This window comes from Notothenia rossii (genome assembly GCF_949606895.1).
Source record: "Notothenia rossii genome assembly, chromosome: 2".
Classification (NCBI taxonomy): domain Eukaryota; kingdom Metazoa; phylum Chordata; class Actinopteri; order Perciformes; family Nototheniidae; genus Notothenia; species Notothenia rossii.
Genome location: NC_136904.1, coordinates 90,231,272 through 90,248,535, shown reverse-complemented (window position 1 = coordinate 90,248,535; position 17,264 = coordinate 90,231,272). Strand labels below are relative to the sequence as shown.

Sequence of the window (17,264 nt, the reverse complement as noted above, 5' to 3'; positions counted from 1 at the left end):
GTACAAGTATCTCAAAATTGTACTTAAGTACAGTACTTGAGTACTTAATTAATCTACACCACTGTCTAATCTCATATTAGTGCTATGGCACTTTGAGTTATAATGAAAACTTGAATAGGTGTATTTTGGTCAGTTGTTTCTATGCCCGCCTTCCAAACAAAAGAAGGTCTTGTCAAATATTTTTAGAAAGCATATTGTTGCCGTGCAGATGTTTTCACTTTATCATGTCCATCTGAGCCAGGCTGAAAGACACGTAGAGAGAAACTCATAAATAAGAGCCACTGACCAAGATAGAATAGAAACTAAAGCTTTAGTGTGTTAGACTTTGATATCTGTGGGTTTTATGAACGACGACTGAAGTTGGGTTAGTGAAGCAAAAGCATTTAAAGACTTCATTTTATTGACTGTTCAATAGAAATATACCTCATCTCACTTCACACTAAAAACAGTCATATTGTTGCAGTCATACTGTACTCTCTTGCTCTGCTGTTGGGTAAATCCCATTGTCTTTAATGCACCAAATGAGTCTTTCATTTTGATATGCTCCCAAAGGCTTATGAGGTGGCTTCAACGTTAACCCTGCATCAAACTCAGAAATTGAACTAGCCTCACAAACATCCCTTAAAACCCACTTAATGGTTGAAATCATTTATATCCGAGTATTCCCACATTGTTTTGTCCCTAATCATTTCCAGCAGACTACCATTTAGTGATGCCTCTCGAAATGTCCGGTCACTGATAATACTGCATCTTTAATTATTATATTAGATATTTTCTCAGACGTGGTTAAAAATAAACTTCTTTAGAAGCAGGACATGAGGATCAGACACAGTGTTCCTCGGATGGCGAGCATGTTTTATTTCGACAATCCTAAACCGATTTCTTTGTTAGAAAAAGTGGCGGGGACACTTTTCAGATAAAAAAAAAAAACACTACTGCATTAAACGCCCCCGCAAACATTATACATACAAATGTTTACGATACTTTTTTTTGACAGCTAGTGCAGTAACTATGCTACGCTGCTGCTTTACCATTATCTATTGAATTAATACTTATATTACGCAGGTCCAAACTGCACCACTTGGGTTTCTAGAAATACAACTAAAAGTGTGAACAGTCCCTTGAGATTGTAGATCTCTTGTGCAAGTTAATTACTTTATTACATTGCATTTAGCTGACGCTTTTATCCAAAGCGACTTACAATAAGTACATTCGACCAGGAAAATACAACCTTGAAGAAAACAGAATCATATAAGGACATCAGGTTTCATAGAGCCAAACATTTCAAGTGCTACTCAACTGGCTTTAGATAAGCCAGTCCTTTATTAGTATATAAGTGCTTTGTTAGTCATTCAATCGCTCGAAGTGGAGTCGAAAGAGATGAGTTTTCAGTCTGAAGAAGATGTGTAAGCTATCTGCTGTCCTGATTTCAATGGGGAGCTCATTCCACCATTTTGGAGCCAGGATAGCAAACCCACGTCTTGAAGTGGATTCTAGCAGTTACTGGAAGCCAGTGAAGGGAGCGGAGGAGCGGCGTGGTGTGGGAAAATGTAGGAAGGTTGAAGACCAGACGAGCCGCTGCATTCTGGATGAGCTGCAGAGGTCGGATGGCACATACAGGTAGACCAGCCAGGAGGGAGTTGCAGTAGTCTAGGCGTGAGATGACGAGAGCCTGGACCAGAACCTGCGCTGATGTCTGGGTCAGCTGGGGACGTATCCTCCTGATGTTGTAAAGAGTGTATCTGCAGCAGCGGGTTGTTTGCAGTGAGGGAAAGTTTGTTATCTAGGGTCACACCCAGATTCCTTGCAGTCTGAGTCGGGGAAACAATAGAGGTGCCGATGTTGATTGTTAGGTCGAGAGTGGGACAATCTTTTCCCGGAAGATTCAGTTAACCTTCCTCAAAGTGTACAATTCTGTGTAATTCTGTTCCAGAACATTTTAAAAACACATTTTCCTAATGCCTTTGGCCATTTCCAAAAGTTGAGGGGACATGTCCTCAGGCTCCCCAGTGTAAACGATGCCTATGGTCAATGTACATGATTCTGTAATGCAAAATACCATAGATATAGATCAACTTACAAATTAAATTATTTTTGCAAAGGAGCTATGAGCTCTTAGATGAAAAGGAAAGCTTCACTGGTTTGACTCGTCGACTGGGAGGGACTGTCAGTCTTCTGGAAAAAAATGTGCTGCCATGTTTTGAGGTCATCTCTTAAACGAATAATCTGGGTTTCAATTCTCCATTATCATTTGGGGTCACATCCTCTTACTAATGTGTTTTTTGCTTTCTAAGCACTTTTCCATCACTCTAATAACATGAGATGTCGTATTCCCGCAGCTCACATGGGCGCAGTTTCCCCAAAAGCATCTGAAAGTAGAGTTGACCTTTGCCGGATGCTACTTTTTAATGTTCGTTTTGAGTCTGGCACAATTGAGTCGACTGCAATTGAGCCCCAAAACCAAATTCAGTCGAATCCAAAAGCAAATTCAGTCGAATTCAGGATGGCCCTGAGGTTGAGGTTGAGACCAAATGTAATCTACAGTGTAAACGGAAACATATACACATGTGGAGAAGGCTACAAATAAACTCTTGAACATTCAATTGATACTGAGGGAATACAGACTTTCTGACTTTTTATAGAAGACAACAATTATGACAGGGAAGACTAACCAATAATTATGGAATTATAGTGAGTTGTAACTCCAATATCAGTGTAATTTCAATACTTGCTTCAGCATATTAAATCTGAATGTTTGGCGAGATTTTGTAATAGGAATTTTTTTCGGTTTTTGCTTATACGAAATGGCTAAAAACGATGTGTAGTTCTGGGGAGAAATGTGTCTAATATAATGTTTTCCTTGCAGGAGTTAAGTGTTGATCCACTGTTGCGCAGTGTGTTTGTTGAACAGCGTGCACTCTGGCTGCGGAGCTTCCTCACGTTTTTCTCGTCAGTAAATAATGATAGGAATCTTCCTTTTCATGGTGACTCATAACATGACTCATTTTGGTGCAATAAACCAAATCACTGCTACAGTATCACCGCTTTATTGTGTCAAAGCCAAAGCCATGGCCGAAGCCACAATCACATTTTATTGGCCCCGCACTAAAAACTACGTTGAATTATCTACAGTGAAAGTAATAGCAAAAGTAAAATAAGATTACTAATATACTTGATTGCCACCATGACACAGGACTGTAAAAGCACTGACTCGCTTTGTTTATGGAGCGTTTATCTGTTCTGTAAGCTTCATGTTGTCCTGACCTTGGACCTGTGATCACTCTTCAGGCTGTTATTGCTATCGCTGTCCCAGAAACAGATGGACAAAGGTCGCACAGCTGAGCAGATGTAATGTGTAAGCCAACAAACGTAACCAGCACTTAACCCAATGCAAACAGAAACTAATGGACACTTGTTCCTTTCAGTCAGTGACATCACACATTACATAAAAGTATTTACATGTAGCCTGGTCATACTTGCCAACCTTTAGACCTCAGAAATCCCAATAAATGTATTTTACAGGAAAGGAGTGAGCAGAGAGTAGAGTAGTTGTCGATTCTTGTTCTGTTTTCTGTGAATATCTGCCTCACCCTCTCAGACTTTGAGTTGCGCGCGCTACTAAAGAGACGTGTTACCATGGAAACCAAACAATGGTGTAGCTGTATTAAAGTCCGAGTGGAAACAGTCGTGTGTAAATCTGATTTTGTCAGAAATCGGGAGAAATGCGGGAGAAATATGACCCCGGGAGGAAACCAGGAGAGGGCAATGAAATCGGGAGTCTCCCGCGAAAATCGGGAGGGTTGACAAGTATGAGCCTGGTTCCTGCCATGAAAGCATTCTCTACAACACTGCCTTAAATCTCAGGTCACCTTGTAAAATAAATAATAAGTCAGTTACAAACTTGTTGGAGATTATAAGAAACCGCAATGAAAATGTATCTTTCCGTGACCCCCTACATGGTGAGGATAAACACATTAGTAATGATGTTTACATTAGCCTTTCCTGCCTTCAGAAAACAGAAGATGGGGCCTTGCTTGAAGAGGAAAATTCCTTTACTTGTTTTAGGCTTCAAAAGTATCCAGCTGATCTTCCTCCAATTGTCCCACTGTTGTTTTAATATCGCTGCGTCCAATTCAAGAGGCTGGATCCTCAAAATACTAAAAGCTAGAACAAACAAATCAAACATGCTTCAAACCCTGGTCCCGTTTCAAACACTAAATAATTATGAATGACTAATACTAGTAATAATTCAACCTTTGGAAATGGGAGAAATAACAGGGTTTTTGTGCTTCTAGAACAGTGTTTCTCAAACTTTTTCATACCAAGGACCACTTAACCAATAAAAAAACACTCGCGGACCACCTAACTCCACAAATATAAAAAAAAACATTGTTTTTCTAGAACAGATTACAAATTGCCTGAAAATGGTACAAACAAGTGGCAACATGTGTGATGAAGGTGTTGCGCTGGGCTATATCATGCAATCGAAAATGAAAGTTAACCTAGCTCCATTGCGGAGATATACCCGCGAGAGTGCGGAAAACTGAAATTTATTTATTTATTTCAAATGTGAAATGTTACCAATATGCTCACGGACCACTAGGGGGCGCTCACGGACCACGAGTGGTCCGCGGACCACACTTTGAGAAGCACTGTTCTAGAACAAAGAGCCAACTCAACTAAGTGATGATTACTTTGTATCGTGAATGCCGTAATTCTGCCATTACCAGCGAATTGGTAGACAACACATTGTTTGGCGCCATGATATCCTCCCATAGTGCATTGTTTTGGTGTCCGATAAGCCTCTAGAACTTTCTGGCTTTACAAGTTGAAAAGGAGGACTTCAATGTGAGGATTAAACTTTGTTCTGTATGGAGGTAAAACAGCTTCAACCTGGATCTTAGATTTTCTGAAGACAAACCATTACAGGCCTTCAGAAGATCCGACCTGTTGATTAAAAGCTGATAGAGGATTACAGTCCTTGATATGATGGCCGTGAGTTCTTACAATAATAGAAGTGGTTGCACGACTTGAATGATTTAGTCTGAGAAGCAGTCAGTGTTCTTAGCCTGAAGGCTAAAAAAGCAAGCATGGATATAAAAAGGCCCAAACATTTTGGCAGGGGTATCCTCTTTCTCTTTCAACAGTCTCCTGCCAGGAAGCATATTTCCATTGGCTGTCTGGCTGTTGTCTGCAGTCGAGTGCAGAGAGGGTTTCAGAGTCATTACTTTAGTCAAAGTAATAATACTACACTGTTAAAAAAAACAGTACTTTTAAAAAAAATGTACTTAAGTGTTAACTATGACCAGGATAATGTACTTAAAAGTGAAAGAAGTAAAAGTACATATTGCAGAAAGGAATTTTTATTTTTTAAAGTTCTTCATATGTTTGTGTGTAAAAATCTGGATTTATAAAGTAACTAAAGCTATAAAATATGTAGTATTATGTTTCAACCCCTTGAATTGTAGTGGAGTAGAAGTATGAAGTGGCACATAGAAATTACTAAAGTAAAGTACAAGTACCTGAAATGTGTAAATAAGTACATTACTTGAGTAAATGTACTTAGTTACTTTCCACCACGTTACCATTAATATGTGAGGGTTAAGTTAAAATGGGCAAAAATGAAAAGATGCTTATACACTGAAACGTTGACTTTAATTAAATGTATCCTGTCAACAGATTTCACATAACTGTATTAGGTTAGTTGAAAGCAATACTATTAGTTTACATTTAAAAAAGTAGGTTCAACTTAATATTATTGCTTTCAACTAACCCAATACAGTTGTGTGAAATGTGTTGACATAACACATTTATTTAAAGGTCAACATTTTTTCAGTGTACAGTGTTTTTACCAAGTGTGAATGAACTGAGAAAGCAGGTGTTATATAATCATCAAACCGTCAGCCCGACAGTGTTTAAATCACTGCTCAACCCACTGCCAACACCTTCAGCCCTCCCTAAACGTTTCTCTGCTCAGTCATATCCGTTTTTCTCAGCCTTATCTTGTGTGAATTCCACATTCACCACGGCCTGAACCTGCACATCTCTTCCCACGCTCCTCTCTGCCCGGGCTTGTCCCAGAGCACAACTACGCTTCCTAAACGCTCTGAGACTCGAGAACCAGAAACAACATACAGAAGCAGAAGATGAAGTCTGTGCCTTCTCAAAAAAAAACGTACAACCTCCAAGCTTTAAAAGGTCACCTATTATGCAAAATCCACTTCTTCATGTCTCTTCTACATCAACATGTGTCCCCTCTTCTTCATGTCTCTTCTACATCAACATGTGTCCCCTCTGTGTAAAGAGATTCTGAACGTTTCAGGAAAAAAGATTCTCTCTCTTTTTGTCCTGATCCATTTCAATAAAAACCTGTCTGAAAATGAGCTGATCCGATTTTGGCCACTTTATGTAACAGACAGAGAATCAGCACTTTTGAAACAGAGCTGAAACAGAGGGGATTATGGGATGCTGTCTGTTTGGTGTTTGGAGCCATGTTTTGTATATATCTGAGACCTATAATATATTGATGAAAAACAGTATAATAGAGGACCTTTAACTTATATTTGCCAAATTCCATATCTGTAATCAAAATGTAAGACTTTTGTCTCTCCATATTTTACCCTTTTATAAGCTTCTTTGCAAGAATACATGTTTAAGGCCGAAGCAGGGAGTAGACCATCTTAAACCTCAGTTGAGCCCTTGAAAACGCCCTATATTGTAAAGATCAGTGAGATACACTTGTAGTGGAAACACGTTATATTTGATATTGTAAATGCATGTGGTGAAAAGCGTGGTAAGATTAGATCAGTTTCTGTCAGATAAGACTATGAAGCTGAATGAGGTGCACCAAGCTCAAACTCAATACTGTTGCACAATATGAAAGCGATTGTTATGAATCTCCTAAAGGTTTCTCAACATGATTCTCTAATCAGACTGTTTTGAACCAGAGGGTGGAAACATGACACATCATCCTGCATCCAAATCATCATGCTTATCTGTGTTCCGGTTGGCTCTGATAAAGGTTAACTGCATTTGTGGACACCATTCCCTTTGTGATTAAATTAGAATAACTCTTCATCCTTCACCTCAGGGGCTGAGTAGGTTTTCTACAAGTTTTGGAACAGGTTTCAAAGCCATAACTTGATTGAAAAAATGTATGAAATTGTGGATAGGGATGAGAAACTTGGATGTAAAACTTGGCTTTGATTTGATTTGATCCAAGGGGAAAGCTACACAAGTTCTGTTGAACTGAGTCAGTCCAAACACATGTTTCCAGCTTTAGTCACGTGCTTTAATTACAGTCCAGGGAGATGACTCGATAGACCACGGTACTGGTCATTTATCAAAACAATCAAAAGTGAGAGCGTTGGTTAAGGGAAATTAAAATTACAATGCATTTTTCTCTGGAAAACTAACAATGTCATGTTTTTGTTATGTAGATATATCAGAAGTCAGCCACATGAACAAGCTTCTGTAACCACAAATATGCTTTGACCTACGCATTGTTTAGCCAACCAAAGCACAAATTACAAATGTTGAGACACGCTCTCAGAGAAAGACATACTTGTGGTAAGTGACCATTTAACGTGATGGGTAATGTTAATCCCACATGAGCCACCTGGAAATGAAGTCATGCCAGAAACTCACTCGACTTGGCACATTAACTATATGGTTATAAGTAGAGACAGGGCACCAGTTTTCCCTGTGGGTTCATTCACAGATGTCACGCGACGCTGAGTAGGAACGCTCGATTGCGTAAGACGATTTTCAGGAATGCATGGACTCCTTCCAAAGCGTTACGCAGAGGTTTTTGAACAAATGACTCACTAGATATAATACTAAAACATTTGCCACAACTGTTTGTACAAGTGAGGTAGAGGGATGGTGAGAGAGAAGAGCGGTTAGACAATTAAAGATGTTTAATATCGGTTTATACTTTGTACAATTACGTAAATTGCTTTTGAAAAATATAGGAAGCAGTAATAAAAGTATACATAGAGTGAAGCAAAAGTTGCTTTAGAGAGGAAGAGAAGAAATATAAGGGGAATTAAAGTTTGGCTTTAAGAAAAAAGAAAAAATTACATTTACATTCCCTCGTGACCGGACAGAAGAGGTCCAGTAAGTTGTTGGCTGTTTGCCATGATTACAGGCTATTTCTCTAGTAGCACTTTGACTAAGGCTGGTTGTAAACGCTCATCTCTAACTGTTGTTGATCTGTTTTCCAGCCATGGGCCGGTGGTCAACCCTAGGATGCCTTCTGTTTTTCCTCGGGCTATCTGGCATCTGTACAGGATTCGAACAAGGTGAGTCCCACTGTGCTCTCAAATGACTCTTTACTAGAGATCTGAGACTATATAAAACATAACCATGTAATGTGCATATATCTTAAAGGAAATTACAGTTCATACGTTTTTTGCCAAGTATGACTAACATCCATCTCCAGTATGTAGAGAAGGGTTTTACTGCCCCCTGATGGCCACTGGTGGAACTGCAGTGAGTTGTTCTGTCAGTTCTCAGCATTTCTAATAGATGTGAAGGTTGCTGGCTCTAATGCTGGACAGTCAGGAAACCAACACATTATAGCTTATAAAATGCAAGACATTAAAGGTGGGGTAGGTAATTTGAGAAACCAGCTCGAGTGCGCTAGAATTTGAAAATACACAGCCGGAAAAAATCTGCCACTTCCTTACAGAGCCCCTCCTCCAACACACACGAACGCGCACATGACCAATGAGGGCACGAGATAAGTTTGTGCACAGAGGGAAGGCTGACAGGCAGGTAGGCCATCCAGTTATTTTAATGATTGGTCGTGCTTTTTACAGTACTACGGTTTCCACAGATGACGTTTTTTTATGGATTTTTTGTCAAAGCACTTCAGAAATTCATTGCTATCGGGATGTTAAGAGCATTCCATGGAATATAACAAAAAGTGTATCTCGAGCCGGTTTCTCAAACTTACCTACCCCACATTTAAGTGCTACAGTGACTCAGCTGGGATAAGAATCTGACCAACTAACCTTCATTTACAGAAACCTGAGCCTGGTCAGAGCTACAGACTAAACTTCTTAGACCTTGTTAGTGAATTTAAAGTTAAGCACATTGAGTTGTCTTGTAGTAAATGGGCTATACTTGCCTGCTTGCTGAATAAATGATGAATCTTTTCTTCACTGATATTTGTTTTGCAGAGAACTGTACCAACTACGAGCTCCAGTTCGATCGGGTTTACTCGGTCCCCGGGGAAGTGGCTATGCTGAACACCACCCTGGCCTCTTATGACGTCTTCAACATTTCAGAGGTGCCCTACAACATCACCTGGTACGACTCAAAGACGCGCCAAGAAATAAGTAACGAGACCGGACGAACCGTGGTGCGCGGAGAGACTCTGTGGTTTCTGAACACAAAGCTGGACGACGATGGAGAATACGTGAGCGTACTGAGGTACTGTCACATCAGAAGGAATTAATTGCTTTGTGTGGCTATCTTCAATGTAGAAAATACTGAAGAAGAAATCAGTAGCATCTACATTTTACAAGCATACAAATTTTGAGCATGAGACCTCAACCCCAATATTTAGGATTGAACAGTTCTTGCTTTAAAGACTCTATACTTGCCTTGGAGCTCATGTGTATTTTTGATAAAATAAGCAGCTGTTTTCCGACAAAGATAAAATATAGTATCATGCCTATTGTGAACAGAAAATACTAACGTCTTCTTAATTTCTCCACCAGAACTCCCTCTGGGTGCTACAGGCAGAACACCAAGCTGATAGTGGAGCTGCCGGTTCCTGGAGAGTGTGGCAGGCCGAGGAAAGCTGGCCAAACGATCACCAAGGGGGTGACCGACTACCTGGGATGCCCTCTGAAGGAATACATTAGTACACTGAACAGATACAACACCACCTACTCCTTGATGTGGTACAAAGTGAGTTATGGGCAAATCTTGCTGGACACTGACATCTAATATTCTTGAACTTGTCGCAGATTACAATCTGGGGACAACGAGCAGTTTGGCTTAAATGGAGATTGCATACAACACATTTAATTAGAGAAACCAATTGTTGGTGAGTTTTAAATGTAGCATAATGTCTATATATCTGGTAAAAGATACAAAATTGGTGTTAATTAAGCATTAATACATTAAAACTTAAGAGTTTTCTTTGTCTATTCTGTAGAGTGACAATCCCTGGTCATGCTAACACTTAGTATTACTTTTGATTATAGAGATTATTTTGGTCTATATTGATGTCATGACTATCAGGGTGGTCCTTAGTGCCATGTACATTTTCGAATTCATTTATTTTAAGCTAAACCACCGGAATGATAGTGATAGTCAAGAAAACTCTCCTGGTGAATTGTATTCAAATGTCAACAACATTTACCCCTCCCTCATCTACCTTGAAGTTTAGCCTCAGTAGGGTGGTCCTTAAATTTGAAAGTCGGAAAGTCTAAGCTTCAACGCCCAGAATTCATTCTATTAGTCAAGAAAGACTCTCCTGGTGAATGTTTTCTTCAATCTGGCAACATTTACCCCTCCCTCATGGACCTGGGCTGCCACACCAGCAGCCAAGGTGCTGCAACTGAGGCTACACTTCAAGGTTGATGAGGGAGGGGTACACGTTGAGGGAGGGGTACATGTTGTCAGATTAAGGAAAAAATTCACCAGGAGAGTTTTCTTAACTAATAGAATGATTTCTGGGGGTTGGAGCTTAGACTTTCCGACTTTCGATTTTAAGAACCACCCTAATGACTATTCACGATGATTAATGTTTGATTGACTTTTGATAAATCAAGCATTTAGGAGTTATGTTTTTAAAGTTGTAAACCTGAATGCATTCATGAAGTGTTTCTTTTCCAGCCTTTTCCCTGTGTTTTCAGCTGTTTTATTGCCATGTTTCAACCACAACTCCATTTTATTTGTCATTTAACACCAAAACTGGCATCCCATTCACACTGAACAAACGCAATTGTGAATGTGAATGGGACTGCAGGTTATAGTTAGCATTGAACATTGAATATAAAATGTGGTATTTTGTTGAAAGAAATGTGCCCGTTAACCTTAGGACTGCCTTGAATCATTAAAATACGTTTTTTACATATAGTCTCCCTTTTCTTGTCTCCTCTAGGGCTGTGCCCCCATTGTGGATGGGCGTGACAGCCATAGCTACGAGGATAACGCCAAACTGAAGATTGATAAGGTGGGAACTAAAAACCGAGGGTCCTATACCTGCACTCTGACCTTCACTCTCGATGGCACCGTCGGATCTGTTTCAGAGTCGATTGAGGCTTGGGTCAATGGTGAGAACAGACTCAGCACTTGACTGTTCAAGTCAGGTTCTTTATGCAGTTTATCCACAACTCGATTCAATAATAAATCCTACTGTGGCAACCATAAGTTAGCGAGGTTTACAACAGACTGACAAGGGCTGGAAATCATTCCTGTTACCTTAAATCAGGGGTGTCCAAACTACGGCCCGGGGGCCAAATGCGGCCAGCAGACCATTTTGAATCGGCCCTCAGCAAATTCAAAAAGTATAATGAAATATGGCCCACAAATGAAACTTGTACTTCTTATCTATACATGTACAAAATATATAACACAGTAGTATTCATGTGTTAATAATAGGGGTGTAACGGTACACGTACCCGTACCGAAATTATTCGGTACGGGCCCGAACGAATACAACGTTAAATGTAAAAAAATGTAGAACGTGAACAACTTTTTGGAAGTAATCTCAGGTGCTGCGTCGCAGCATTCAGAGTAATTTGCTCACATTGGGTTCAACGCGCCATAGAGCGAGCAAGTCATTTCATTGGACGAGAGGCATACTATGAGAGCTGGTCACAGGGATGCGTTCAAATTTAGTCAGTAATTTGAGGAACTGTCTAAATGGCGAACGCAGATAAAGTTGAGCTCGAAAATCCTCCAGCATCATTGAAGTCTCCGGTTTGGGAACATTCTGGTTTCGTAGTTACGTACAAGGATGACGGACAAAGACGGGTGGACCGAACCAAAGCTGTTTGTCGGCATTGTTCAACTAAAATTGGTTACGCGGCTGGCAATACATCAAACTTGCACACTCATTTGAAAAGGCATCACCCGAACGTGAATATCAACGGTACCAAAAGAGAAAAGACTGAAGTGCAAACCCAACTCCCGCTAGCATTTAAGCCTCCAACACTCGCAAGAAGTTCAGACCGAGCCAATTACAAACGCCAAATATCCTTATGTTGCCATGTTAGCAAAGCGCTACCTGGCTGTATCTGCTACCTCTGTCCCTAGAAAGGGTGTTCTCCACAGCAGGAGACATTGTTAGTGCCAGCAGATCTGCCCTGTCGGCAAGCAATGTGGACAAGTTAATTTTTCTTTCAAAAAAACATGAAAATACAATGACAAGCAAGTCCTAATGTGAAACTGGCTGCTTAGGTACTAGTACAGTACAAATACAGATTATTTCAGTTCATCGAAATGCTGCACCTTAATGTTTATTTTATTATATTTTGTATTTATTTGAGTGAATACATTATTATATAATATATATAATAATATTATATATAAATAAAAACAAAACAAAAAATATTTTATGTTTTGTGATAATTTTTTCTGCTGTACCGAAAACGTACCGAACCGAACCGTGACCTAAAAACCGAGGTACGTACCGAACCGAAATGTTTGTGAACCGTTACACCCCTAGTTAATAAGACCACTTTTCAAATAAATTCAGTCAATTAAAGTTGGAAATATCTTCTAACATATATTAGTTGATAAGGAAACAGCCCAATTACTTATTTACATAAGAGCCTTGAAATATACGCTTATATTTCTCCTTATTATAATCAATTCTGTTTTAAGGGATGAGCTGCCAACACTCACAAGCATAATTGACCTACATTTGATTGATTTTGCTAATTGATAACTGAACTTATGAGGCAATATACCTGTAGTGAGTGGCCCAGCCCTTCGTATATATTTTTCTGTATGCGGCCCTCTATGAAAAATGTTTGGACACCCCTGCCTTGAATTGATAACAAAGAAAGGCTAATTACTCTTTGGTATTATTGCATGTACAGTAGTTGTCTGTAAATAAATAACCTAAAGCTCCATCATGTTGTCTGTCTTTTCAGCAAAGTACTCTTTGACCCCACAAGTGCACCAACCAGCCGGTGAGATAATCAAGGCACCGATAGGTAGGTCCTTTCTTGCTACGTGGAAGATGGGGTTTTAAGGGTCAAAAATGTGAATTGTTGAAACTGACTGAGGCTTTTGCATTGCACAGCTTTACAAAAAGTAATTTTTAACAAACTCAGGACTATTTTGGTATAAAAGCAGCTCAGGAACCTTGCACGAAACTATTTCACAGATTTTAAATGATGGGGTTTATGGATACAGATGAATCTTTTTTTGAGTACAACTTATTTTATTGTTTATGCCTGTGTTTAGGGTCAACTTTCAGCCAACTGTGCCAGGTGTTTGTGCCTTGTGTCGGGAAGCCTTCGGTTGATGTTTTTTGGTTCGTCCAAAGAGATTTAATTATGGAAACAAACCCCTCCAAACGTGTCTACACATCAGAAAAACTGTGAGCATCCTTACCTTTCCTTTTATTTGTTTTGTTTATTTGGCTGCTTTTAAGGTACAAGTGGGAACTATGATGAAGTCCACAGTTGTAATGAGACAACTGACTCAAGTCTGATTCAAACATTTTAACTTACGACAAGTTTGTTCAGAGTTTACAGAAAATTGACATAGTAAACACAATATTTACGCCTCCTTATTTTTTTTTGCAACATTCTGAATCCCCTGGTGGATAACTAGTGAGCATCAGGCCCGGTTCCAGAACAAAATGACTCAGGGTGCATCTGAGAGTAGAAAGGGTGCAGTGGTAAAGTGTTATTTTTCTAAGTGTTGAGTGGACCTAACACCCTCTAGGGGGGTCCTCCCCTCCTCTAGGAGGGTCCTTACCTCCTCTAGGGGGGTCCGGGGGCATGTTCCCCCGGGAAGATTTTGCTTTTAAATATTGAAGTTAAAAGCATCAATCTGGTGCACTTTGAGAGCAACATGAAGAGATCTATGGATCTATGTGCTCTTTGCTTGATTCATGCCTTCCCAGTCCCTTATCACGTAGCCTATAAGAGCATGGCGCCAGTTGTTGTAGCCAGTTGTGGTTTTCAAACCATGAGCGGCAAAATTAGCGCCTTGCCACTAGTTTCCACCGGGTCCGTCTGTGCCGCGGCGTCCGCAAGGATCGCGGCCACTCTAGTCAATGGGTGCTATTCCACCAGACGCGCCGCGTTACTGCTCAGAAGCGTCTCGCCGCTGGGCTCCGCTCGAAATAGGATTGAAGTCTATTTTTCGACGCGACGCAGCCGTAAGGTAATGTCGGGCAGGAAGTGGAACGGTGACAGCATCCGGCCCACCCCCCAAATCAACAAGAACTGCGAGCCGGCATGCACGACACTCCGCTTCCGTAATGCTTCTGAAACGCGCCCGGTAGGGTATGACGCCGGAGGAAACCGGACCAAAACCGCGGCGCAGCCGTAACGCGCCGCAGACGGACCTGGTGGAAACTAGGGGTTACCCCACTGTACAGGCGAGTTGGGTACTTTTTTAAATATACCTGGGCAGGCTCTGTTTTGCCGAGGTCCTCTGGCACTTGCGGGCCGCTGAGGGGTGGCGGTGTTTTGGGCAACGTAGACGGCTGCGGCTGCGGCTGCTCCGCCTCCGTGGGGCGAGGCGCGCAAAGCCGGCGAGTCGGGCGTTAGTGTCCACGACAGTGGTCGCGAGTAACGTATAATGTCCCCATGATCTGAAATGTTATTACCTGCAGTAGATGCAGTGTGACTGCTGGCGATAAGGGCTGGTTGTTTTAACCATTTTCTGATGTCCATCACTGACTGCTGTGTAAGCACCTTGCAGATGACGAACGCGCAGCGGCACAGGTCGCGCACCTGATATAATAACGTTACTTACCGTTTAAATTGACCAAAGAAATGCAGCAGACAATGTTATTTAACCACAATTACAATTTATTTTATTACAACTATATTATTATTATTATTGTTATTATACATGTCATATTTTTCACTTTTTTTTTTACTTTTCATTTTTCAAATGAGGGTGCATAACGACTCAACTGAGGGTGCAATGCACCCTTATGCACCCCCGTAGAATCGGGCCTGGTGAGCATTGTCAATTGTTCTTATAAAATGTCGTTTTTTACGAGAAACTTAAATTATATTTCATTGAAGAGATTCTCTTTTTTTAACAAAACCAGTATGCAAAATAAAGGAGCGTTTTTTGAAGTACATAAGCAGGACATTTCTATCTGCTATCAAGAATCATGGAATTATATTGGTCAAAACTACTTAAATACTGGTATCCTGAATCCCGATCCCTAACATTGCATAAATCACTCTATATTAAGATTTCCAACCCCAGAAGAAAAATCGTAATCTTAACTTTATACGGACATATTCCCAGGGAAGTATTAGTTCTTTTTTACATGCAAACTGTTCGGATTGCATGTAGTTACTCCAATTGATTTAACAATGTGCCTTCTAATGACAAAAAATAAACGTTGTCAAATTTCAATCTCTAATTAAGCACATTACCATAACATTTTATAATCTTTCTGTGCCCCCTAGGACTAGGAGCGAGACTGTTCCTGTTGAGGGTGTGTGGATGGAGCGTACACTGACGATTTCTAAGCTACAAGAAAAGGATTACAACATCAACTACACTTGTCATGCGTTCAGTGCCAGAGGAACCCCTCAGAGCTACTTTACTCTGCTGCCAACAGGTCAAAACCCAGCCTGTTTAAACCTCTGTCGTTTTTTTGTTATACTTTGTGGGCTGTCAGGGCACGTGTGTTGACATCTCCTATTGTTTGTATGATCCAACCAAAAGGTCAAAAAGTAAGACATCATTTATTCACAAGTTAAATAAAAACAACGAGGTACAATCATGAGACGTACTGCGGACAGCAAAATGGGACACCTAAATAAACTAGATAAACTAATAATTAAAAATAGTTTCATTATATATAATTAGAACAAATGGAATTGAGAGTTTTCCGAAACATTACAACCCAAAAACAAATCCCAAACGGCATTTCGGAAAAAAGTGAACTTCTGTTGAAGTCCACAGCCATTCAGCGTATTCAATCTATGACAAAGGTTGCCTTAAGCGCTTTTTAAAAGACAGACGAAGATAAAGAAATTGTTTATAGAGTTACCAATCTCATTCCACACTTGAGGACCTCTGCAGACACACACACTAAAGCTGGTAAATGTAGTTTACTGTCAGACTATTGCTACCTTTACATGAACAGCAGTTATTTTAGTTTTTCCTACTGGGTTAGGGTAAAAAAAAAATCACCACCAAAAATACCACGAGCGCTGCACTCTAAGTTCAAATGATTTTGAATTGGACCGACCGTTAAAAGCGCCGCTCATAAGAAGACAGCTGAATGGAGCCGCAAAGGCAAGCAGGGCAGGTAACTATAGTACGGAAACTAACTCGCTGTTTCACCACAAAGCTCTGCACTCTACCTCGTGGTGAGAAAGATGCAAACCTCGAAAATCAGGGGAAAGTAGCTTAGGAAACCCAGCAAAGAATTGAGTTCAGGTTGAATCCCCTAGGCGCCTATATGCTCTCTGTTGTAGGCTATAATACACAGAGAGCATACTGAATGAGAGTATGAGCTACATTATAAACCACACAGAAGAAGAGTCTGCTCTCTGTCCCCAGTGTCGCGATCACAGGTACAGATCAGAACCCAATAGCACGACTCAGATACAACCAGTGTATAGCAATGTTCAGTTTATTCCGGTCAGGGACAGGCAGGGTCAAAACCAGGAAATCCGTCAGACAGGCAACCAAAACCAGACAGGGAGCAGGAAGGAACTCAAGATCCGTAAACAGGCAGGCAGGGATCAAAAACCGGGCAGGACAAAAATCTAGGCTAGAGACCAACACTCACTGGAGAGCTTGGCGGAAACGACAAGAGAATCTGGCAAAGGACAAGTGATAGTGAGGTGGTATAAATGCTGTGGCCTGATGAGGGAATGAGTAACAGGTGAGGGGAAGTTACTGGGGAGACCAGGTGAGGGAAGTGAGCTGATTACAAGGGTTGCCAGAAACTGACCATGATCAAAATCGATTATTCGTCAGCCCTGCCGAATTATAATCGATTATTCGACCGACCGCCGCCGCCCCCCCCCCCCCCCCCGCGGGAGAGAAAAAAAAAAAAGTCAGACAAAAGGAATTCC

The 17,264-nt window shown here is 40.7% G+C and overlaps 1 protein-coding gene across 4 annotated transcripts in view; it reads left to right on the top strand.

Moving 5' to 3' along the window:
* Nucleotides 1–17,264, top strand: part of LOC307028042 (interleukin-1 receptor type 1-like) — a 64,004-nt gene that overhangs the window by 39,283 nt on the left and 7,457 nt on the right. For 3 of the 4 annotated variants that reach the window (XM_079662770.1, XM_079662768.1, XM_079662767.1), the window contains exons 2-8: nt 8,226–8,303; nt 9,186–9,438; nt 9,729–9,921; nt 11,123–11,294; nt 13,122–13,184; nt 13,438–13,573; nt 15,639–15,793. In XM_079662770.1, coding sequence (XP_079518896.1) covers nt 8,228–8,303; nt 9,186–9,438; nt 9,729–9,921; nt 11,123–11,294; nt 13,122–13,184; nt 13,438–13,573; nt 15,639–15,793 — 1,048 coding nt within the window. In that variant the 5' untranslated portion in view covers nt 8,226–8,227. Of the gene's footprint in view, nt 1–7,264; nt 8,119–8,225; nt 8,304–9,185; nt 9,439–9,728; nt 9,922–11,122; nt 11,295–13,121; nt 13,185–13,437; nt 13,574–15,638; nt 15,794–17,264 lie in introns of those variants that run through there. The other variant, XM_079662769.1, reaches the window with a different exon arrangement.